General features: G+C 36.8%; 2 protein-coding genes across 3 annotated transcripts in view; both read left to right on the top strand.

Moving 5' to 3' along the window:
- cacna1c (calcium channel, voltage-dependent, L type, alpha 1C subunit) overlaps positions 1–4,790 on the top strand; it is a 280,549-nt gene extending 275,759 nt beyond the window's left edge. For both annotated transcript variants that reach the window (XM_062064918.1, XM_062064917.1), the window contains 2 exons: positions 997–1,159; positions 1,239–4,790. In XM_062064918.1, the coding sequence (XP_061920902.1) occupies positions 997–1,159; positions 1,239–1,697 (622 nt within the window). In that variant the 3' untranslated portion in view covers positions 1,698–4,790. The remainder of the gene's footprint in view (positions 1–996; positions 1,160–1,238) is intronic.
- An 8,159-nt stretch (positions 4,791–12,949) lies between these two features.
- Positions 12,950–24,591, top strand: tspan33a (tetraspanin 33a). Its single transcript, XM_062064916.1, has 9 exons — positions 12,950–13,442; positions 17,929–17,986; positions 18,111–18,238; positions 18,322–18,396; positions 19,673–19,768; positions 19,834–19,962; positions 20,057–20,215; positions 21,712–21,834; positions 22,021–24,591. Exons 1-8 carry the CDS (start codon positions 13,353–13,355, stop codon positions 21,811–21,813), a joined length of 837 nt encoding a protein of 278 aa, XP_061920900.1. The 5' UTR covers positions 12,950–13,352; the 3' UTR covers positions 21,814–21,834; positions 22,021–24,591.
- Positions 24,592–25,855: the final 1,264 nt, after the last annotated feature.

Genomic DNA, 25,855 nt, shown 5'->3' with positions numbered 1-25,855 from the left:
ATTGCTGATTTGGGCAGTAGATGGGATCTTTGATCCAAGACACAACTTACATTTAACTAAAATGTTATTTTCTTTGTGCTCGACAAAAGAAAAGTAGTGAGAATATCTCCATGTTAAGAAACTCGGCTCCCCCCCCCCCCCACCCCCCCCCCACACACACACACACTCACAGCGCACCTCTTGTGACACAGGAAGATGCAGAAGGACGACACCGCAACTCTCCAATAAAACACACTGAGATCTTCTCAGTTTCTAGCCGATACTATATAAAAAATAACGTAAAATAACGCAGTAACGCATCATGTAGTAACGGTAACTGAGTTACTGAATATAAAAAATAACGCGTTAGACTACTAGTTACCACCGAAAATAACGGCGTTACAGTAACGCGTTAGTCCCAACACTGTTGGCGACATCTTAGAAGTATGCTAACTTGTCTTATGTTGTCAAGCTAACATTAGCATGCGAAGTTGCTAATGTTTTATGCTAGCATTTTAACTAATTTTGATCGTTTAAACCTAAAATTCATGGAGTTTGAGACTTTCCTCCCTCTTGCAAGTATGCTAACTGTTTCCATTATACCAAGGTAACATTAGCATGCTAACGTTTTATGCTAGCTTGTTAGCTTCAGTCAAGCGGTTCAGAGCACAGATAGCAGACACATTGAATATATTAATATTATCATTATGAGTTCATTCATCAATCGAGTGGAAGAAAAGACACCTGAGGTGTTTATAGCAAAAGTTTTGGAATTACTATTATAAGAAGCCCCTTTTCTGTTTCCAGTGCACATATCGTCATATAGTCAGTCCCTTTGTGAGCAGTTTGCAGACCACTTCAGAGAAAAAATAAACACCATCAGATGTGACTTTTTATCTTTTCACACTGCTTTTAATCCATCTGAGTGTCTGATTTTACCTGAGGAACACTGGACAGGTTTGTCCTAGTTTATGCTGAGATGCTTGACACAAAGACAAAAAGGTCTGTCCTCCGCAGGTATAGCGACAGTAACGGGAACAGTCGGGTGCCAAGTCCTAGCCCTGCCTCCGGCATGCCGGCGACCAATCAGAGAGCGCCGCGGCCGGTGTCGCTCACGGTGCCCTCGCTACTGGGAACGGACTCCAGTTCTCACGGCAGCGCCGGAAGTCTGGTGGAGGCGGTAAGTTTATATGAGGACCTGTACCATTTTTTTTTGTCCTACTGACCAACATCCTCGCCATGTCTCCGCCCCCTTGAAGGTGCTAATATCAGAAGGTTTGGGGCAGTTTGCGCAGGACCCTTCCTTCATCGAGGCCACTAAGGCCGAGCTGGCCGACGCCTGCGACATGACCATTGAGGAGATGGAGCACGCCGCCAGCAACATCCTCAACGGAAACACCCCCAGCGCCACCGCCACAGCCACGTCTGCCGCCTCTCAGCACAGCCCCAATGGTAACCTCATTCCTTTCGCCGCCGCCGCCACGCACAGGGACCAGGACGGCGGGGAGAGCGCCGTCAACAAGGGCTGCGTCCACGGACCGTCCTCTGTGGAGGAGCGGCAAGAGCTGTTGGCGGGGGGGCGGGACCAAGAGGAGGACGAGGAGAATGAGGAGGACGAGGAGGCGGAGCTAAGGAGCTCTGCTGTGATTGGAGGAGGGCGGCGGAGGAACAGCGGGCTGTTGGAGGACGAGGACATGGAGTGTGTGACCAGTTTGTAGGGTGTCTGCTGGACCACTTAGACCGCCCCGTCCACTGCCCCTTCCCACCCCCCACACACACACACACACAGTCTGCCTCTCCTCTTCGAACAATGGCGGCCAGTACGTCTTTGTACGTCTGAATGTTTGTAGTAAAATATATCACACTATACTCTATATTATCAGAGTGTACGCTTGTGTGTGGGAGTGTGTGTGTGTGTGTCTTGTTTGTGTGCACATTACTGTGTGCGCGTGTGTGTGTGTGTGTGTGTGTGTGTGTGTGTGTGTGTGTGTGTGTGTGTGTGTGTGTGTGTGTGTGTGTGTGTGTGTGTGTGTGTGTGTGTGTTGTGTGTGTGTGTCTCTAAAGTGCCTCACAGTTCTATCACGTCCTCAAAAGTGTGACAAGCAAAGGAGACGAAGGAAAAAGAAGCCGTTTGTCGTCCGTAATTTTTTTGTCCCCCGTTTGTCTGGCCGCCATTGAGCCGGGGGACGGCAAGTGCGAAGACGGACGTTCGCGAGGTCAAAGGCTAACCCCTCCTCCTCACCAATGATGAAGAAGCGCTGTATCGTTTTAAACAAAAAGACTCCTTCCTTGCCCTCCTCTTCCAAAGTTAAAAGGAGTGCCCCCCCCCCACCCCCCACCCCCCTCCCACCACGCTGTGGGCGGGGCAAGGCGAGAGGCGGACCTACACACAGAAGTGGCTGACAAACTTTAGAGCGACACCATCATGGCTTCCTTTGCTGCTTTACTTTGCCCACTTGTCCTTCTCTCCTCATACCTCACCTGACTCCACACCCGCCCTTTTTGTTTTCAAACAGGACTGTCGATCATTCCGTCCTACCCCCACGGGATTGGATGCCACTCTCTACGCAGGCCACGCCCACTTTACTTAACTGGCACGCCTTTTTTTTTTTTTTCTACTGTGCTGTGTTAATTTATCCTCGATTTGCTTGCGCAATGGAGGTGCTGGTCTTTATGATTATTTTCATTTTAGGTGAATTTTAAGCGGTTTTACGTGTGTGTGTGCGTGCGTGTACGAATGTTCTCTCTATCAGTATGCACCTTTTACAGATTGTATCTATTTATTTATTTATTTTCTCAGAAGAGAGAAATGTGTGCACGTGAGTGCTTACTTATGTACTCTTTAAAGAAAAAAGCAGATTTTAGTAATTTAAGGTAGCATTACAAGTATGGCGTGTGCGTGTATGTGTGTGTGTGTGTGTGTGTGTGTGCGTGTGTGTGTGTGTGTGCGCGTGCGTGTGTGTGTGGTAGTAGGCCTCCTAACAGGGTTACCACGGACAGGCATGCTTCCAAAGCTCTATTTTCACACTTAATCATCTTTTTTTGTTGTTATTTCGTTTCCAGGTAGACAGGGGTGTATTTGGCCGTAACACACTGTTATTATCATTATTATTGTTATTCTTTTTACTGGTAATTATCTCCAAATGAACTCTTAGGGCTGATTTAAAAGATGCTGCAAGAATCCCATCGTGAAACATTATTTTGATTTCATAACTAGGTGTATTATTATTATTATTAACATTATTATTATTATTAGAAGTATTTTTGGTGGTTTATCTTGTAGTAGCAAGAAGGAGCAGTGAAGATAGTGCCTCCTGCTGGCCGCTTGTGGTACACTACATTACACCATATAAAAATAATTCACGATACAATGTGCGGCTTCAGTAAGGTTGTAATTCTCACTGCGCACCAGTAAAGGGCAGCATTTACCATAAATTGTGGCTGTCGGTGTGAAAGTGTCGCCCCCAGAGGCAGAAAGGGATATTACACGGAAGTTGAATTTCTCAACAACAACAAAACTCAGCTCTTCTTTGAAGTATTCTGACATTAATTCACCGTTTTACCTGTTTTTATGGCAGGCAAGCGAACGCACCACCATCACACTGCCAGGAACTTCATAATTATGCAAACTAACTGTGAATGTGATGTGTGTGTGTGTGGCTCCAGAAGCACTGTTTTAATTTATTATTATTGTTATTATTATTAATATTAGCTACAGTTCATTTTTTGCAGCATATAAGTAATTAGGTGGACGCGTGTGCTTTTAACGGCAGGTTAGGATTGTTTATTTCAATTTAAAAGACACTTTCTGTCATTTAAAAGGATGTACTTGAAGGCCCCGGAGAATAACCCTTGACCGCAGCGTTGAAAAAAGCAGGTGTCCATTGAGTAAGAGTTGTGTGTTAGCGCCCCCGTGTGGACAGGAGGATTTAGGCGTGTTTTCCCTGCATCCCACAAGATATGCAAAAACAATGCAATAACTGACTGTCTGCAAGGTTCATAAGCTGGTGTATTTTCTAGAATATGCCAGAGAAACCTAACATACTTGATATCAGGTGATATATTAATTGTGACGATGTGTTTACAACTGATTATCGATTGTTATTTTTTGTGGTTATTTGCCTGCAGACCGCTGAATGGCTCACTTTGATTCATTTCTCCGTTGTGTTTGGGTTAGTAATCATGCAGTCATTTTTAAACAGAGAGATGCTTTTGCATATCTTGCGAGAAGGACAGCAGGTGTTTTATTGTGAAAGGGCTGCTCCAAATTAAAGGTTAGCCATAACATATAAAGGGAAGTGAAGGCTGAGTGCATTATTTAAAATTTGAGGGCCAAATATTTTTTCAAAGCAATTGAAGTCCTTTTTGGGGACGTAAGAGGTGTCACATGAATGTGTTGGCAGGAAGAGGACCATATTTGGTCATGTCACATGACAGGAAACATGTTGCGAAAGACAAAGAAGTGTTTAATATTATGACTTTCCTGCATGGCTTTTTCACTTCAGAGCAGGGATGGACTCACGTTCCCTAATTAATCGGCTGTGAGGAAAATGTATTCAGAATTAACGCAGAGGTGTCCAAAATGCGTTCTATGGTTTTTAGTTGATTTTCCGATGAGGGGGCGACTTGTCCAGGGTCTAATCTGCCTTCCGCCCGAGTGCACCTGGGATAGGCTCTGACGCCGAGAGAGACAAGCAGTTGAAAACTTCTAAAAATAACAAACAACAAAACATTTGTATTTGGGTTTTTAGACACATACAGTTGACAGGACTAGTCCAAAATACATTAAATACTGTTTTATACACACACACATATACTGCATATATATATATATATATATATATATATATATATATATATATATATATATATATATATATATATATATATATATATATATATATATATATATATATATATATATATTTGAGGTTTCTGTGGTTTATCTGTTATACAGTGCTCAATACCGGGGTAGAGCGGAATATACGGTGGGCTATTTCATCCCTACAAGCCTGTTTCGCAGGTTTCCCTGCTCTTCAGGGGATTTTATTGAAGTGTCTGTGGTTGTTATTTATATAGGGTACATTACATGGGGGTGTGGCCATTGTTATACAGTAGTAGTAGTCTTCGTAGGCACTACTGTGTAACAATGGCCACACTCCCATGTAATGTATCCTATATGTATATGTAACAACCACAGACATGTCAATAAAATCCCCTGAAGAGCAGAGAAACCTGTGAAACAGGCTTGTAGGGATGAAATAGCTTCTGTTTTTTCCTGACCTAACATGTGTGTATATATATATATATATATATATATATATATATATATATATATATATATATATATATATATATATATATATATATATATATATATATATATATGAATGTATGTATGTATGTATGTATGTATATATATATATATATATATGAATGTATGTATGTATGTATGTATGTATGTATATATATATATATGTGTATGTATATATGTATATATATATATATATATATATATATATATGTATAAACAACTACACAAAAGGCTCATCGACCACCCACATTTAAATTGTTTTTCAATCGGGGTAAATTTGGAGATCAGTCTCTCTCACGTATTTCAGAAAAGCACCGCACAGTTCATGCTTTTAGTACGTCACAGTTTACAAAATTCCATATTTACGAAAAGGAGTAGGAAGAAGCAGTAGCTGCGTGCAATACCACTGATTGTTTTCTTTCCGATCCGATACCGAGTAAAATTCAGGCTAGTATCGTCGATACCGGTGCTTTGTGCAAATATACCTAATGTGTGTGGTAAAATTAAAAAAACGAGTGTATTTCCAATGTTGCTGCTGTTGGGAAATCATCTTCAAACACTATCAAATCACAGGGCGAAACAAACGACGGTGTTATTCTGCACTGACTGCGTTATCTTATTTGTGTTCAACTCTGTAACTGTGTCGTGTCTCCAAATAGCCTTCGACAAAAGGATACATGCACTTGCTGTTTTGTAATAGGGAGTGACTCGGTTCGATTGCCAGTCATTTTTTTTCAAATAAACAGTTTGCAATACCGTGGGGCGGTATAGCTCGCGTGGTAGAGTGGCCGTGTCAGCAACTTGAGGGTTCCAGGTTCGATCCCCGCTTCTGCCAACCTAGTCACTGCTGTTGTGTCCTTGGGCAAGACACTTTACCCACATGCTCCCAGTGCCACCCACACTGCTTTAAAAAAAAAATGTAACTTAGATATTGGGTTTCACAATGTAAAGCACTTTCAGTCACTAGAGAAAAGTGCAATATAAATATAATTCACTTCACAATAGCTGTTTTATTGCAATTGCTATGTATACTTTAATGACACCTAGATTAGGAATTATTTAAGAAATATTACTTGAATAAATCTAGGCTTGTTTGCCTATATGGGATTAGTGTAGTGTCATATACTGTATATTAGAGGTATATTTTTTTACCACCAATCACTTTTCATTTAGAGATGATCACAATTATTTAGACACTTTCTGTTAATGATATACATTATCTGAAATAACTAAAGTATCAATATTTTGATGTGAGTATACAGTGGGGCAAAAAAGTATTTAGTCAGCCACCCATTGATTGTCAATGGGTGGCTGACTAAATACTTTTTTGCCCCACTGTATATAGTATAAAGAATCGATGTTTCAGTATCGATCTGCACATCACTGAGAAACAAGTCTTATTTAATTCTACCTATAAAGTCCCTCCAGGATTACGTTGGCTTTATTTGCTCATTGTTGCGTCCTAAAATCCCTAATTCGCGGCAGCCTTTTCAGAAAATTGCGTCGAAAGTTGCAATTTTTCAAGACTTATTTATTCAATAAGATAAAATCCACTTGTGATTTTATGATCTTTTTAATCAATGTTTTAAGCATTCCTAATACCTCAAACAGTATAGGATTTGAACAAAAATTGCATAAACAAACACTGTGTTGATGTTTTACTGGTTTTATACCGCACAGACTTAGAAGTAATATTGCATACTCAGAACTCCTAGTCAAATTACTGTACTGTTCTAATTCATTACAACTAATAATAGTAATAATTATAATTGCAACCAAAGGCTATTTTATCGTTTGCTGTCTGCTCTGTCATCCGCAAGTTGCAGACATTCTCTGTGTATGTTTTACACTTAAAAAGTGTTTGTCCATCTTAAACACATTAAGAGCATCTGTCAACTAAAAAAAAAAAAGTGTTTGTTGGTAAATGTGAGATGACAAGAGATTATAATCACACTTCAACATCTCTAAAATGGTAATCCTGCCTTTTTGCTAGGCCAGCAAATGAACACGTGTTCTTTATTGTCTCACCCTGAATAAATAAATGTTAAATAAATATATAAAAACATGTAATCGAGGAAGTAAATGTTTATATGCTACATTACCCGGAAGGCTTAGCGCTGTAGACAGGAACAGGAAGTAGATCAGAACTATGCGGGAGGACAACAATTGTGTTGTTTGATCAATAATGACTTGATATATACGCAGATCACACGCTGTGCGTAAGGCCCTGTAAATCGTGGCCCTGTTTTGCATAAAGAAATGCATGTAAAATTCTGCTCAGGGCCCCAATTATCCAAGTGCGCCCCTGCTTATAATTCTAAAGTTGTATTAATACTGACTAAACTCTGGCGAATGAGCTGCCACTTGTTTTTACCTTAAATTCTACTGAGGTGTTTTCACAGTCGACTATATTTTCATATAAAAGATAAAGATTATTTATGTGACAACTAAATACATTTGAATGTATGTTTAAAAATTACTTGTTGCAGTACCTAATCATAAAATGACTAGATATTCTTCCATAATATGAAGGTAAAAAGGAATATTCAACATATACTGCAAAGGACGTTGCATAAAATATAAACTATTAGGGTAGCGTGCATTCATCCCAAACTTGTTTTATTGCAAAAAAGCGACTTTTATTGTGCTAGGTCATAATTGTAACAAAAACAACAAAAAAAGATGGCCGTAAAATTTGTCTGTGGTGTAAATATTTTGGACACCTTTTCTTTATTGTTTTTCTTAAGTAAAATCTAACAATATCCCATCCCTGCTCTGGAAGGCTGTAAAAGTGATACATGTGAATAATGATTAATATGTCCTCGCCATAGGCCATTGATTGTATATTTTTCTACGTCATATCTGCTATAAGAGAATGTTGACAAATTAGAGGCTTTGGGAATGTTTTTACTGCTTGGCATGAATTTTTTGGACAGTTTTCCCACTTGAAAAAACTATTTTCTAACCCAGAGGAATATCATATTTATTGAAGGAGTACTATAAGGGAATAAGCGGTAGAAAATGGATGGATTATAAGAGGATTTGTGGTTATCCCAGTACTGGAATATGAAGGAAAGAAGTGATCAAGGCACCAAAACAAATACTTTTGTCGTGTTTTCTGTGCGCGTGCCAGCCATCCTCCTACTGTAGCACCCTTCTAGAACACGTTTCAATATTAATACCAGAATTTGACCAAAAAAAAAAAAAAAAAGGACTACACGTCTCTATGCTAGGAAACTCATGTAGCCTCTTTTACAGTATTTTGCATATTTCCCCTCAGATACATTTCATCCAAGACGGGTAGTGTACAGATATTTTGCAGTCCAAGCGTGGAAAGAGTGTCATACATAGAATGCTAGTTTATATTATTCTATTTTAGATATGAGATGGAGAGATGCTAAAGGTTAAATGGAGGAAATTCATCGGGTTTTTTTTTTTCATGTGAAAAATCACAGTCGACTTTTGTTGGTTTTCAGATGGTTTCCCCCTGACGATAAGTTTCCTTTTATAGGTGGGAGATTGTTCACAGTGCAAGATGTGCAGGATTGTTTAAAAAATGAAAACTTGATTTCCTGTCACACGGTTGCTATGCACATCATCGTCATGTAGCAACTGCAGCGTTCTTAATATTATGATATTTTTTTTCCCGTTTGTTTTATTTTCAGGATGAGGGAACCTCATTTGTGGTGCATGTGTGTGTACGGGAGTGTGTGCGCAGCTTTAAGGAGATTTTACTTTGCAGGAATGTTGTTGTTTTTTCCAAACACTTTGTTTTTCATGCTAACACGGCGGGAAGTGTGCTGTGAGGCATTCAAAGACCAATTACAGTACAGATACAGTACAGTTACAGTACTTACCTTGTGTTGTATTTACTGCCATGGCGTCGCTAGTTCAAGGCTAAGAAACTAGCGCGTGTTTGCTTGTGTTGCCGCCCGATCCGTTTGCGCTTGCGCCAAAAGTCAGCAACTTCTGTTTCCTATATTTGTTTTAAACACACACAAAAAAGAATATTAAAAAAAACGTTTTTTTTTAATAATTGAACAAACAACAATGAATATACAAACAAAATAATTTCCAATACAATTCAATAGTTGACAATAGGATGTTGAACAATTTACATTAATTAACTACAATTAAATAAATTACCTACATACATACAAACAAGTTAAAGAAAAGAAAAGTAAAAAAAATGACAAACTCGGCTTATCTAAAAGTTAAATGTATACCATAAATAACAAGAGTTTTCATATATATTTTTAAATGTTCTCAGTTTTAACTAATAATTTAAAGTCATTAATCCAAAGGGAGAAATTGGTTTTAACTTTGAAACATTTTAACAAGGTTCCTAGCAACAGATGAATATTAATAACTGTTTTGAGGTTGCTGTTTTTTATCAATTTAATATCTGCTACAGTAAATGTAGAAATCTATCTTACTTTTTCAGGTAGTTTTTCCAAATGTATAACACATTTTTATGTATAACCTCAAATAATCGACAACCACACTATAAAATTAAAATAACTTGTAGCCATCCACATCGTTCAATACTCAACTTTGAATTGAAAGTTGTTATTTTTTTAAATATTTTTCTAAACAGCGCGGCGAGAAGGTTATGTCTGCGAGTGTGTGTTGCAAATGCAGCGCATGCGCAAACGGATCGGACCGTGACCGGTCGGTTGGTATGAACACAAGCCACACCCCCTCCATTGTGGGAGAGATTCTTATTGGTCGCCTGCATGTTTGACGCACCCTCCTCTTTTATCCGCTTCTTCTCTTTTTCTAAGATTTAAGTTCTCCACTCATTTCATTTTTTGACTCTAGAAAAAGGGAAAGAATAAATCAGAATATTAACTCAATCACTTTTTTCTACTCCTATTTTCCAAAAAAAAAAAAAAAGAAAAAACCCAACCTGACAAAAAACGCCAAACAAAAATGTGTACATAAAGTCAATTGTACAGTTTGTATCTGTAAGTCGTCAGTCTGTCATTGGTGACAGAGTCTGTCTTGCTTATAACGCACGCTACCAGTAAATAACAACAGAAAAAAATATATTTAGACTGTATGGTCCCCTTGAAAGCAAGTTTTAAATTAATATCTGATGTATATTCCTGTAACATTGCATTTTTATCGGAGGAATGATGTTGTTAAAAAAATTGCAAATAAATTGCATTTCCTACAGTTGTTTTTATTTTTTTATTTTTAGTCCATTTCCACACAAACACATACTTTTAAATAGTTTAAACATCTTAATTTACATCATTAAAAACGATCTTTGTCCCCTACTAGGAACTAGACGCGTCATTTACGTCATTTCCGGAGGGGTCACTGCAGCGAACATGGCGGGTCGCGGCAACAAAAAGGCATATTGACGTTTCTTTTTGTCAATGTAGCGCAAGAGTTTGCGTATATGTACGCTTCACAATACAACATGTCCGACCAGTATGTTTAAATGCATCAAGCCTGCGTTGTTTACTATTGTACTACTTTTTTCTTTTTTTTTATTGAACAAACAATACTGTAGCGGCTGGCTACGGGGTGTTAGCCAATGGCTTTGGCTGGGGGGCGTGACTTCCGGGAAAGTTAGGGAAGTGACGTTGTTGACAGGAAGGGAGTTGTTCGAGTTTTGCCGGGAAAGGGAGTAGACGCACATAGGAGCTGCTGTGTGGTTAAATGGCAACGTGTACAATAAAGACACGACAAACTAAGAAGTCTCTGAGCCTACATTCATGGGATTATTACAATACATTTATAATGCAAACAAAAGTCAAGGCACTTTCAACATCATCGAAACATGTCAAGGAAAGAAAACAAAAACAAATACAGATAGTGTATTAAATAATACTAAATACTAATAATAAGTATGAAAGACAAAAAGGGCTACCTAAATCACGTTAAATGTTTTTAACAAAGATATCAATTTAAGGGCATTTGTACTCTTAATCATTCTCCAAGATTTGATTGAAAATTGTAAACCATTAATTAGAAAATGTAGGCCTTACTTTCATAAAACGACATTTATGTAGAAAAATGTTTGCCTGGAGTATAATAATGTGGACAAACATTTCTATTTTACTGTCGTTTATTTTAAAAAAATACCAAATTTGATCTCTTCTATAGAGAATGGGACTATTGTGCTACTTGTCAAACGTAAAAAGTGTAAAATGGTGACGTCAAGGTTTATGACGTCATTTATCAAACGCTCCACTACAGCAAACACGGCGGGCAATACTAAAGCATAATGATGCTTGTTTTGATATAAATGTAGAGCGAAAGTGACTGTATATTTAGACTGTAACATGCAATGTGGTATTTATAGTATGTTTAAAGCCAGTGTTGTTTGCCTTTGTACATAACTCCCTTTAAAGGCCTACTAAAATGATTTTTTTTTTTATTTAAATGGGGATAGCAGATCCATTCTATGTGTCATACTTGATCATTTCGCGATATTGCCATATTTTTGCTGAAAGGATTTAGTATTGAACATCGACGATAAAGTTCGCAACTTTTGGTCGCTGATAAAAAAAAAAGCCTTGCCCCTACCGGAAGTAGCGTGACGTCACAAGCTGGAGTGCTGCTCACATTTCCCTATTGTTTACACCAGCAGCGAGAGCGATTCGGACAGAGAAAGCGACGATTACCCCATTAATTTGAGCCAGGATGAAAGATTCGTGGATGAGGAACGTGAGAGTGAAGGACTAGAGTGTAGTGCAGGACGTATCTTTTTTCGCTCTGACCGTAACTTAGGTATAAGGGTTCATTGGATTCCACACTTTCTCCTTTTTCTATTGTGGATCACGGATTTGTATTTTAAACCTCCTCGGATACTATATCCTCTTGAAAATGAGAGTCGAGAACGCGAAATGGACATTCACAGTGACTTTTATCTCCACGACAATACATCGGCAAAGCTCTTTAGCTACGGAGCTAACGTGATAGCACATCAGGCTTAAATGCAGATAAAAACAAAATAAATAAACCCCTGACTGGAAGGATAGACAGAAAATCAACAATACTATTAAACAATGGACATGTAAATACACGGTTAATGCTTTCCAGCTTGGCGAAGCTTAAAAATGCTGTTGCTAACGACGCCATTGAAGCTAATTTAGCAACGGGAACTCACAGAGCTATGCTAAAAACATTAGCTATCCACCTACGCCAGCCAGCCCTCATCTGCTCATCAACACCCGTGCTCACCTGCGTTCCAGCGATCGACGGAGCGACGATCATAGATGCGGTCGGCGGCCCGGAGACGGAGGAAGTCAAGGTGAGGTCGCCGGCTAGCGCGTCTGCTATCCATCTCAAAGTCCTCCTGGTTGTGTTGCTGTAGTCCGCCGCTAATACACCGATCCCACCTTCAACTTTCTTCTTTGCAGTCTTCATTGTTCATTAAACAAATTGCAAAAGATTCACCAACACAGATGTCCAGAATACTGTGGAATTTTGAGATGAAAACAGAGCTTTTTTGTATTGGATTCAATGGTGTACCAATACTTCCGTTTCAACGATTGACGTCACGCGCATATGTCATCTAACATGGACGTTTTCAACCGGAAGTTTAGCGGGAAATTTAAAATTGCACTTTATAAGTTAACGCGGCCGTATTGGCATGTGTTGCAATGTTAAGATTTCATCATTGATATATAAACTATCAGACTGCGTGGTCGGTAGTAGTGGGTTTCAGTAGGCCTTTAAGTTGTCCACACACTGAAAACAGTTTGGCCCAGCGTTTTCAAAAGTGTGCGTTTACAGAAATATGTGTCTTAAAAGTGTTCAAATGGACATGACCCAAACATTGCTTTATTTGACACGTCACATTCCGACCTGGTAAGTGCAGCCGAAATTGTGCCATCTCTTAACATGTAAAATTGCCCACGTGTACCTAAAGATGTGTCCACCTGCGTGAGTCATGTGACTTGTGAGGCCACGCCCACTCAGGGAGGTGTCAGGAGTTGGGTTTCTTCCCCCCTAAGCAGTTTGGAACAATCAAGAGGCCTCACTCTTGCTCACTTTTCACAATGAAACAACACTCAGGGGTTATATTTCCTTTCTAGAAACAATGTGTGGAGGGCGTGGACGTGATGAAGACTTTTCCTATGTCAGCCAGGTGGTTAAATATGCGCTGTTTTTATTCAACTTCATCTTCTGGGTGAGTTTCCTTGTAAAACCTCCATAATAATGAATATCATGTTTACAGTAGGACATCTCCAACAGTGTCACTGAGACGTAGCCGTAATCAGGTATATTTAACACTATTAGACGCAGGTGTGCCTAAACCAGCTCCTTTTATGGACACAAATGTCTTTCCTTACTGATGATCCCTTTCATGCACTGCAGGGCAGCGGCTGAGAAGTAAATGTTTAAAACGAGCCGCGGTGTTCAAACAAAGCAAAGTCCAGCTGGATGTTTGAGCACATTAAAAAGGATTTGGGTCACAGATTAAAGTAACAGACTCAAATACTTGAAACTAAACTAAAATGGACGTGCCGTTATTTTGAAAGCCTGTGAGTGTGAGACACTTTGTAGCTGCTCGTGTACAGACAGGGTGAGGATGTGTCACAACTTGACAGTTTTCCTCATGGAATGCAAGGTCACTCCCTCGGCTCTTGTAGCAGATCTACTGAGAGTACCAACGTGCTTTTATCGCCAAGAGATGTTAGTTGCAGCCAACCTTCACATCTTTTTCCTGCTTTGAACTCTTGTGGACAATATGACTTGTTATTATATGTATTTGATGTTCAAGGATCATCCAAACAAAGACTCGGTTTTGTCGTCACTTTATAAGTAGTTTGAATAGCAAAATATCATGTATTCTGAAATGTATTAAAATAATAAATGTATTTTTAGATCATGAAAAATGTATAGATAAATATATCACATATATATATACAGTATATATATATCAGTGACGTGCGGTGAGGTTCATGGCTGTTGAGGCACTGACTTCATCACAGTCAGATTTACAAACATATGAACCCTAAAGAGTATCTTATTCACCATTTGATTGGCAGCAGTTAACGGGTTATGTTTAAAAGCTCATACCAACATTCTTCCCTGCTTGGCACTCAGCATCAAGGGTTGGAATTGGGGGTTTAATCACCAAAAATTATTCCCGGGCGCGGCGCCGCTGCTGCCCACTGCTCCCCTCACCTCCCAGGGGGTGAACAAGGGGATGGGTCAAATGCGTAGGACAAATTTCATTACACCTAGTGTGTGTGTGACAATCATTGGTACTTTAACTTAACTTTAACTTTACACATACAAACTGTAGCACACAAAAAAGCACATTTAATTAAAAAAACGTTATTATGGTCTTACCTTTACTTATAAATGAAGTCCATGTGCCGCTGTTGTGCTGAATAATGCACCCCCGCCGTGGAATGCACCCCCTGACGGGAGTGTTATATTAACTAAAGCCCACACTTAAACTTTCCACGTGCAAGATTGAATCTATTTTAAAAAGTTATTTAATAAGAAGCCAAAAAGTGCAAAAACAATAATGTTCGTGTTGGAGGAGTTGTGAATGACTGAAATATGAAATCCGTGCTGCAGTCTGCAGGTGTACCTAATGTTGTATATATACACACACACATATATACATATATTATATATATATATATATATATATATATATATATATATATGTGTGTGTGTGTGTGTGTATATATGTATATATGTGTGTGTGTATAAATGTATGTACGTATATGTATATATGTGTGTGTATATATATACCCTGTATATGTATGTTTATATATATATATATATATATATATATATATATATATATATATATATATATATATATATATATATATATATATATATATATACATACATACATACATATGTTTACATATATATATATATATATATATATATATATATATATATATATATATATATATATATATATATATATATACATACATATGTTTACGTATATATATATATATATATATATATATATATATATATATATATATATATATATATGTGTATATATATATTTTTTAATATATATATGTATATAGATGTGAAGTGAAGTGAATTATATTTATATAGCGCTTTTCTCAAGAGACTCAAAGCGCTTTACATTGTGAATCCCAATATCTAAGTTACATTTTTAAACCAGTGTGGGTGGCACTGGGAGCAGGTGGGTAAAGTTTCTTGCCCAAGGACACAACGACAGTGACTAGTATGGTGGAAGCCGGGATCGAACCTGCAACCCTGAAGTTGCTGGCACGGCCGCTCTACCAACCGAGCTACACCGCCCCTATATATATGTACATACATATGTACATACATATGTATATGTATATGTATATGTATATATGTGTATATTTATGAAAATATGTATGTATATATAAAAAATATATATATTTTTTAATATATATGTATGTGTATTTATGTATATTTTATATATATATGTATTATGGGTGTGGGAAAAAATCGATTCGAATTCAAATCGCCATTTTCACGTTGTACGATTCAGTATCGATTGACATTTTTCAAAAATAAATGTTTTAAATGGTTTTATATATTTTTAATTGTTTTTATTTTTTATTAATCAATCCAACAAAACAATACACAGCAATACCATAACAATGCAATCCAATTCCAAAACCAAACCCGACCCAGCAACACTCAGAACAGCAATAAACAGAGCAATTGAGGGGAGACACAAACACAAACCAAAAGTAGTGAAACAAAAATGAATATTATCAACAACAGTATCAATATTAGTAACAATTTCAACATAGCAGTGATTAAAAATCCCTCATTAACATTATCATTAGACATTTATAAAAAATAAAAAAAAATAAAAAAATGAACAATAGTGTCACAGTGGCTTACACTTGCATCGCATCTCATAAGCTTGACAACACACTGTGTCCAATATTTTCACAAAGATAAAATAAGTCATATTTTTGGTTCATTTAATAGTTAAAACAAATTTACATCATTGCAATCAGTTGATAAAACATTGTCCTTTACAATTATAAAAGCTTTTTACAAAATTCTACTACTCTGCTTGCATGTCAGCAGACTGGGGTTGATCCTGCTGAAATCCTATGTATTGAATGAATAGAGAATTGTTTAGAATCGGAAAAATATCGTTTTTGAATCGAGAATCGCGTTGAATCGAAAAAAATCGATTTATCATCGAATCGTGACCCCAAGAATTGATATTGAATCGAATCGTGGGACACCCAAGATTCGCAGCCCTAATATATATATATATATATATATATATATATATATATATATATATATATATATATATATATATATATATATATATATATATATATATATATATATATATATATATATATATATAGTGCACGCATATGATGTAATATAATACAATTTTGTCAGGCATGCTGAAAATAAATAAATTATACAATTATCATCACATATAACATTCTTAAAAAAGTGTCCACTTTCGCCCCTAATATGTTCTCTGTGCAATCTGATTGGATCATGAGGCAATTATTAAAAATGGATGCGTTACTATTGGCATTAATATTTGTTTGTATGTAATGATCATAACATTGAATAACTAAGAATATTTATTCTTCATTCATACTTTTTATTAATTTGCACAAACATGTTTATTTAAGAATTTTTTTTGTTAATATAATTATTAGTAGTAGTAGCCATATGCGTTGTATAAGGGTTTACATTTGTGTATGTATAAGTGTTATACTTTCTAAAATGTCTATACTTTTACCGTACTTATTTTCATTATTATTAGATATAATACTGACAAGGCAAGGCACATTTATTCATAGAGCACAATTCGTACACAAGGCAATTCTAAGTGCTTTACAGAAAATTAAATGGCAAAATAAAATAATCATAAAAATAATTATTATTCAAATAAAATAAAATAAATAAAAAACATAATTAAAACTATTATCATTCAAATTAAAATCAAATACTGTAAATAAAATACTTTCAGTTGTCAATACTAATATACTATTTTTAAATGATAGTAGTAATGGGATTATATTATCATCATCATAGGCTCCAGCACCCCCCGCGCCCCAAAAGGGACAAGCGGTACAAAATGGATGGATCTATTTAAGACTATATTGTTATTTTTATTAGATAAAATAAATAACAACAAACAATATGATTATAACAGTGTAGTAAAACAAAATATATATCAATAGTAATAGTGCTTTTTTTCACCAGAGGTAAAACAAAAGTATAATACTATAGAAATAATTATATACAATATTATCGTATAATCATTAAAAAGTACAATTTTAAAATTTAGAATTAATGAATTACATTTCAAATATCAAATAATTAAAAAGGTAGTAATATTATTTAATATTTTTTTAAAAGCTAGGATCCAATAAAAAAAAAACGTTGATGACTTTCTGTATTCTGCTGGCAGCCACTAGAGGGCATGCTATGTATTTAGGCTATGATATGCAGTAATATACCAAGCAACATTTTTGTTGCATTTTAAGATCCACAATTGTACATCAGAACATCTCAGGCCTAATTTTTACAATAGAATATTTGTTCATATTTCTTCTGTGTTTCTAAATGGAGCCGTTCCCAACTTAACAAGACAAGTATGAACATCATATTTCACATATTTCTCTCCTTGTTCACAGCTCATCGCCATGACAATGATCGCTATTGGCGTTTACGCCCGCGTGGAAAAGCATGCGGGTATGGATGTGTTTTTATATATATTCTTTTTTTGTTGCATGTTTACATGATCTAATCAAATGAACAGATGGATGGTTATTATATTCTCAAATGATTATTATGTGGATGTTGTGTTGCTGTGCAGAGACGGCCTTGGCGTGTCTCTCGGTGGACCCCGCCTTGATGCTGCTGGTCATTGGCGTCCTCATGTTCATCATCACATTCTGTGGCTGTGTGGGCTCACTGAGGGAAAACATTTGTTTGCTGCAGTTTGTGAGCCTTTTTTTACTTTTGCGTTGTTGGAGAGAAGAAAAAAAGTGTTCAAATGTTGAAAATCCCTTTTCTACTTCACTTAGTTCTGCATCAGTCTGACCGTCATCTTCTTGCTCCAACTGGTTGCTGGTGTGCTGGGATTTGTCTTCTCAGATAAGGTCCACTATACCACCTTTTCTCATGTTGGTTGTTTTGGTTTGGGTTTTTTTGGGTTTTTGTTTTTTAGTTTTAGGTTGTTGTTTTTGTTCGTTTTTTGTGTTGTTTATGTTTTTGTTTTTGTTTGTGTTTTGGCCCTTTTAGTTCAGTTACACTTGATGTTTTTTTAATGCAATAATTAAATAAATAGGATACACATATTTCATAATTCATTATTTCATATCTAATGGGGTTTGTATTTATTTAATTTAGTCACAGAAATGTACATCTGTATAGAATATATCAGTGTGTCTTAACCATAGGGCTGGGGCCTACTGTTGGGATGCAAAATATGTTTCTTGGCTGCTGTATTTAATTGTAATACACTTTTTCACCACTTGTGGCAGCAATTACAACCTCAAACAAACAGATGAAGTCTGGAGCTAAAATCATAGAGAAGTTTCTTAAGCGCGAAAACATTATAACTAATGTGATGAAGCTGTATTTTCATTTTCTCTTTAATTTTATCGGCGGATTAGTTGGGAAAAATTTACTATTAATTTAGTTAGAATTTATTTATTTTAGTATTGCATAATTGTATGTAATTTTGTTTTCCTTTTGCAGTATATTTGACTAGTATTTATTTTTGTAATCAGCTTGACCTAATCTTCATAATAATTTGTGAATAATACATGCTTTCATGTCATTTCACAAGTTGTATCATGTCAAATTGCAAGGAGATTAAATATAATTACAAGTACAATAAAGAGTAAGATGACTAATTCAGTGTTGATATTTGATTGGGCCCCTGCAATATATTATATAATCATACTTTTCCATTCTTAATAAATACATGCTGTATTGTATTAATTTAATTATAATTATAACACTGTTGTTGTTTTGTTGTTCTTATTATTACTGTTAGTTTACTAAAGTAGCTTGCAATTGGGAGGATATTTTAAAAATTCTCCCTCTGTTGGCTGTTGTGTGTCAGCACAGCTGCTGTGGTGGAAAAAAGCATTATAGTCGTCGTTTCTCTTACAATAAAAGTACTTTCCTAAATTTTTTGTAGATAAGTTGAAAAAGCCGGACAAAATAGAAAACTTTTTTTTTTAATTTTTTACTTTTGTTAACATTTTATTGATTTTCCAATTAATATTAATACATTAATATAACTGCAGTACAATTCATCAACAGTGACTGTCTATGAAGACGCAGATTCTTTGTGTTATTATAATATTGTATTATTAATAAAGTACCATTTTATTATGTGTTATCGTAATATTTTCTCCTCCTCAGGCGCGAAACAAAGTCACCAAAATGGTGACCAACGCCATCGTGCACTACAGAGACGACATCGACCTGCAGAACCTCATCGACTTTGGCCAGAAAGAGGTCGGTCTTCATGTTTTAATGGGGTTTTTTTATATGCCTTTTTATGAACAATAACATGTTTGTAGTTTGGCTGCTGTGGTGCTGTGTCGTACGGCGACTGGTCCAAAAATATGTACTTCAACTGCACTACGAGCAATCCCAGTCGGGAACGCTGCTCTGTGCCCTTCTCCTGTTGCATCATCACCAAAGACAAGGTCCGCCATCATCCATGGTACTTGTGTTATTAGGTCATCGTGCTTGCTAAGTGTGTGTGTGTGTGTGTGTGTGTGTGTGTGTGTGTGTTTGCAGGTGATCAACACCATGTGCGGTCAGGGCATGCAGGAGATGGAATACATTAAAGCAGGTGACCACATCTACACCAACGGCTGCATAGACAAACTGGTGGACTGGATCCACAGCAACCTTTTCCTCCTTGGCGGCATCGCCCTGGGACTGGCTATCCCTCAGGTCTCACACACACACACACACACACACACACACACAAACATTCTTGTATTTGTTACCTTCTTGAGACCTGAGAAAAATGCCTACCTCTTTAAGACCACCTTTTCTAAATATATAAACATTTGTATTAACTAACATTAATAATATATACATACTATGCAAATATAAAAACGCTTGTTGTGAAAAATGATTTGGAATTTCACAAAAAAAACTTAGTTTTGGCAGTATTATATTAAAAGTCGTAATTTTACTCGACGCAAGTCAAAATTTTACAAGAAAAACTGAACATTTGTGCAATATTATGGTAAAAGTTGGAATTTTACTCAATAACGGTCGCAAATTTACAAGAAAAGCTTCAAATTTGGGCAGTTTTATATACGCAAGTCAAAATTTTACAAGAAAAACTGAACATTTGTGCAATATTATGATAACATTTTAATTTTACTCGACAAAAGTCACAATTTTATAAGAACAACAACAAAATATTGTGATAAAAGTCAGAATGTTATATGACAAATGTCACCATTTTGTATTGAAAAGTAATAATTTTACATAAAAAGGTAATAATTTTACGAGAAAATATTGCAATATTACAGAAACAGAAAGAATATGAGAAATTGTTCCCAATTTTATAAGAAAAAAGTTGATAGATAGTGAGAAAAAGACTGCTTTTAGTAAATAAATAAAAAAATTGTTTTTGTTTGTAATTGGTTTACTTTTAATTATTTACTTCGTTATTACAGTATGTCTCTATATAGATATTTATTTTTATTTTTTTACGAATTTTGGCCAAAGGGGGCGCATTTCAATTCTTTACATACACTTGTTATTTCATATGTTGGCCAAAAGGGAGCACTTTTAAAACCGACACACAGTCCATTTGAAAAATCCTTCCTTTTTGGGACCATCCGAGTTTTGATAGATTTCACCACCAGGGGTGCAAATGAGATCTCTATTGTTTTGTTTTTTGTAATGTGCTTAGGCCGATGACAAACAAGTCACGGACCACAGAGGGCCCCATGTGCCGCACTTTGGGCAACCCAGCTGTAGCAGCTAACTGTTAATGGCCACTATAGTCTTAGTACTGTAGTGTATTTGTTCATCCTATGGTCGCATATGGGACACGGGTTGTCTTACGTCAGCACGTAAGTCGTAAAATCAGCTGTTCACCTGGTGGTTTTTTTCGGGGATGAATAGGGAAGTCCTTCTTTAGCTGCCGTCTTGTTTTATCATATATTGCTGCCTTTGCACCGGTCAATGTTTACTTTTTTATGCACACTAAATCAACAAAAAATCCTGACTTTGGAGCCATGTTCACGGACTCTAGTATTTGGCTTTCTATTAGATGCGATGGTTTTCCGTATTGGGACCATGATTTCAGTCCTAACTTGTTCACATATGGAAGGAACATTTCCTTGTTGATGTCTCAAGAAGGGTAGAAATACAAGAACACACAAACACAGGGAGTGAACTAGCTTACAGGGGCTTCTTTTTTCCAGCTCGTGGGCATCGTCCTGTCTCAGATTCTCATTAATCAGATTAAAGACCAGATTGAGCTGCAGAACTACAAGTTCCAGCACAGCACGGACCCGTGGCGCTGAAAGCATGGCGCACACCAGCAGGTACACACACCTTTGTGTGTCCAAGTCAGGGCACATGAAAACCGCAGTATCCATAGTCTGATGTGGTTTTATCATTTGTTAACTTTATAAACAGTAGTTTGCTTCATTAGCATTAGCATTAGCGTTAGCGTTAGCTAACCGCTTGGATTCATCCTGCAGGGTCATGTTATTTGTTCCATTTCCCAGGTGATGCCACTTGTTGCTCGGCGGGATTAGTTGGATGCAATCAGGAAACAAAGTGGTCACTCGACAACTGCAACCTCTGCCCCACACGGCACAGAAAGGACAAGGCGAGTCGGCCTGAAACAGGAAGTCAGATAGTTGATGAAATGATTGCAAAAATGTATTTTTGTTGTTTTCACTGATGTATTATTATTCTTCCATTTTGTTTTTCGTCCTCTGTACCGACCACATTTTTCATTTAATTTATCCTGTTCCAACGTCTCAAATGTTCGGCCCATTCAGGACACGCAGGCTTCTTAAACGCAATTTCCTCAAATTCCCAGAAGTCCAAGTTTTCAGAGGCCTTTTTCCAATTCAAAGTGAATGGGCCATTTTTCAAACTTGCACAATTCCCACATTTCCCAACTGACTCAAACCGATCCACACTCCACTCAGCCTGGACATTTAAACCAACAAATCCTTCTACAAATTCCCCGGTTTTTACCGGAATCCCCACTTTAAAATGCCACCGTTTTTACCTTTTTTTGCTTTCGATGACTCCTCCCACATTTTTCAATGGATTTCAACTGTTCCACCATCAAAACATTCCTCTTAGTTAGGACAGCAATGGTAATTATTTTCTAAACACTTATTCTCTCTTAAGAATTTCTCGACCGATTAAGAAAATTCCAACACCAACCCATCCTGTTTGCAAAGGACATTTGTGCTATGTCCCAAATTCCAAATACACTATATTGCCAAAAGTATTTGGCCACCCATCCAAATGATCAGAATCAGGTGTCTAAATCACTTGGCCCGGTCAAAGGTGTATAAAATCAAGCACTTAGGCATGGAGACTGTTTCTACAAACATTTGTGAAAGAATGGGCCGCTCTCAGTGATTTCCAGCGTGGAACTGTCATAGGATGCCACCTGTGCAACAAATCCAGTCGTGAAATTTCCTCGCTCCTAAATATTCCAAAGTCAACTGTCGGCTTTATTATAAGAAAATGGAAGAATTTAGGAACAACAGCAACTCAGCCACAAAGTGGTAGGAGTTATGGTGTGGGGTTGTTTTTCAGGAGTTGGGCTTGGCCCCTTAGTTCCAGTGAAAGGAACTTTGAATGCTCCAGGATACCAAAACACTTTGGACAATTCCACGCTCCCAACCTTGTGGAAACAGTTTGGAGCAGGCCCCTTCCTCTTCCAACATGACAGAGTCTGGTGTGGATGAACTTGACTGAGCTGAACCCGATAGAACACATTTGGGATGAATTAGAACAGAAACTGAGAGCCAGGCCTTCTCGACCAACATCAGTGTGTGACCTCACCAATGCGCTTTTGGAAGAATTGTCAAAAATCCCTAAAAACACACTCCGCAACCTTGTGGACAGCCTTCCCAGAAGAGTTGAAGCTGTAATAGCTGCAAAAGGTGGACCGACATCATATTGAACCCTATGGGTTAGGAATGGGATGGCACTTCAAGTTCATATGTGAGTCAAGGCAGGTGGCCCAATACTTTTGGCAATATAGTGTATGTCTCCGGTTTTCCCAACAGTCCCAAATCTCAAGGAAATTCCCATTGAAATGAATGGGATTGTTTTCCTGTGACACATGCTTACTATTAGCATGCTAGCATAGTAACTTTTTTAGCTGATTTTGCAGCCGTACGTCTCAGTCATAATACTTAGTACTTGAGACATGCTAACTTGTTCAGCTAATTGTGCAGCCGTACACCTCAGAGTCATATAACCTGGTACTTGACACACGTTAACATTAGCATGCTAACCTTTTTAGCCAATTGTGCAGCCGTATACCTCAAAGCCATGAAACCTGATATTAGACACATGCTAACCTTAACATGCTAAACTTTTTACGCCAGAATTTTTTCCTAAATACGTTTTGACTTAGTAATCATGGAGTATGTTACTTGGCGCCATCTTGAAAGTATGCATATGTTCTTATGTTAGCATGCTAACCATATCATGTTAACGTTAGCATTCTAGCGCTATATGTTTGCATTTTAGCTAATTATGTTTGTATGTTTTATAACTTACCCTGTTAGCATGCTAAAGTCGGCATGTTAATGTTTTATGCTAGTAATTTAGCAAACTTTTTATGTTTACAGCTAAAAATGTCCAATTTAATTACTTGTGACTCTCTTGGAAGTTTGTCAACTTTTTTAATGTAAGCATGCTAAACTTTTTTCTAGCTAATTATACACCTCTGATTTATATTGTATGTTCATTCATACTATTACAGCACACAATTGTCATTTCCATATTTGGAATAAGTTCAAATCAATTTACATTCCACCAGCTTTGCAGTTCCATCAGCAATTCAGTTCAGCTTCAGCATTTTAACATTCACATGCAGTTTCTAATTGTTTTTTTTCCCACTACACCACTATCTGCTGAATATGGTGGAAATACCCGTTCTGGTTGCTTTGAGAGATATTAAGAATTACTAGAGATGTCCGATAATATCGGCCTGCCGATATTATCGGCCGATAAATGCTTTAAAATGTAATATCGGAAATTATCGGTATCGTTTTTTTTATTATCGGTATCGTTTTTTGTTTTTTTTGTTTTTTTTATTAAATCAACATAAAAAATACAAGATACACTTACAATTAGTACACTAACCCAAAAAAACTCCCTCCCCCATTTACACTCATTCACACTCAATCACACAAAAGGGTTGTTTCTTTCTGTTATTAATATTCTGGTTCCTACATTATATATCAATATATATATATCAATACAGTCTGCAAGGGATACAGTCCGTAAGCACACATGATTGTGCGTGCTGCTGGTCCACTAATAGTACTAACCTTTAACAGTTAATTTTACTCATTTTCATTAATTACTAGTTTCTATGTAACTGTTTTTATATTGTTTTACTTTCTTTTTTATTCAAGAAAATGTTTTTAATGTATTTATCTTATCGTCACCATACCTGGTTGTCCAAATTAGGCATAATAATGTGTTAATTCCACGACTGTATATATCAGTATCGGTTGATATCGGTATCGGTAATTAAGGGTTTGGTCAATATCGGAATATCGGATATCGGCAAATAGCCATTATCGGACATCCCTAATAATTACTCTTACATACTTTTTACAACAAATTGTCAGGTTTTACGTGCTTGTTTATCTTTATTTGACATTGAAAACAAAGCCAGTCATACGTTTGGACGCAATTTCCAATTGTATTAAATGAGAGTTTGGCTAAACTCGTGGCTGTTTTATTTCTTCCATTTTGAGTTGTTCAGATATGCACTTTTTGTGTTACAAATTATGTTACACATTTTTGTGTACAGCACTGTCTTTATTGGACATTGACAGTAAATTACAAATACTTATTCACGTTTTAAATGGGTTTGAAGTGAATATTTTCTCCAAAAAAGCCGTTTTAAGCATCTTGCTGCTTCATTCAGACTTTTCTGGGTGAATAAAAACACATTTTCAACACGCAACGTAAACTCAAATGTTCTTTGAGTTCATCTTCTACCGCCTACGCTCACAAAGACACATTTGGCCCGGCCTTCACATTCTGTGTGGTCCTTTCTTTTTTTTCTTTTTTCCTTTTCTTCATCATGACTCAAGCAGGAGGTGGAGACACACACACACGTGAGTGTGTTTGCATGTGTGTGTGTGTGTGTGTGTGTGTGTGTATATAGATATAAATGTATATGTACAGTACAGGCCAAAAGTTTGGACACACCTTCTCATTCAATGCGTTTTCTTTATTTATTTATATACATTGTAGATTGTCACTGAATACATCAAAACTATGAATGAACACATGTGGAGTTATGTACTTAACAAAAAAAGGTGAAATAACTGAAAACATGTT

This window comes from Entelurus aequoreus, linkage group LG12, assembly GCF_033978785.1.
Source record: "Entelurus aequoreus isolate RoL-2023_Sb linkage group LG12, RoL_Eaeq_v1.1, whole genome shotgun sequence".
Taxonomy (NCBI): Eukaryota; Metazoa; Chordata; class Actinopteri; order Syngnathiformes; family Syngnathidae; genus Entelurus; species Entelurus aequoreus.
Note: the sequence above shows the minus strand (reverse complement) of the source record. Positions and strands in the feature narration are given on the sequence as shown.

Coding starts and splice junctions, on each gene's coding strand:
- tspan33a (XM_062064916.1), top strand. CDS start 13,353: ATGTGTGGAGGGCGTGGACGTGATGAAGACTTTTCCTATGTCAGCCAG. Junction 17,987..18,110: donor CCGCGTGGAAAAGCATGCGG/GTATGGATGTGT, acceptor GTTGCTGTGCAG/AGACGGCCTTGGCGTGTCTC. Junction 18,397..19,672: donor GATTTGTCTTCTCAGATAAG/GTCCACTATACC, acceptor TCTCCTCCTCAG/GCGCGAAACAAAGTCACCAA.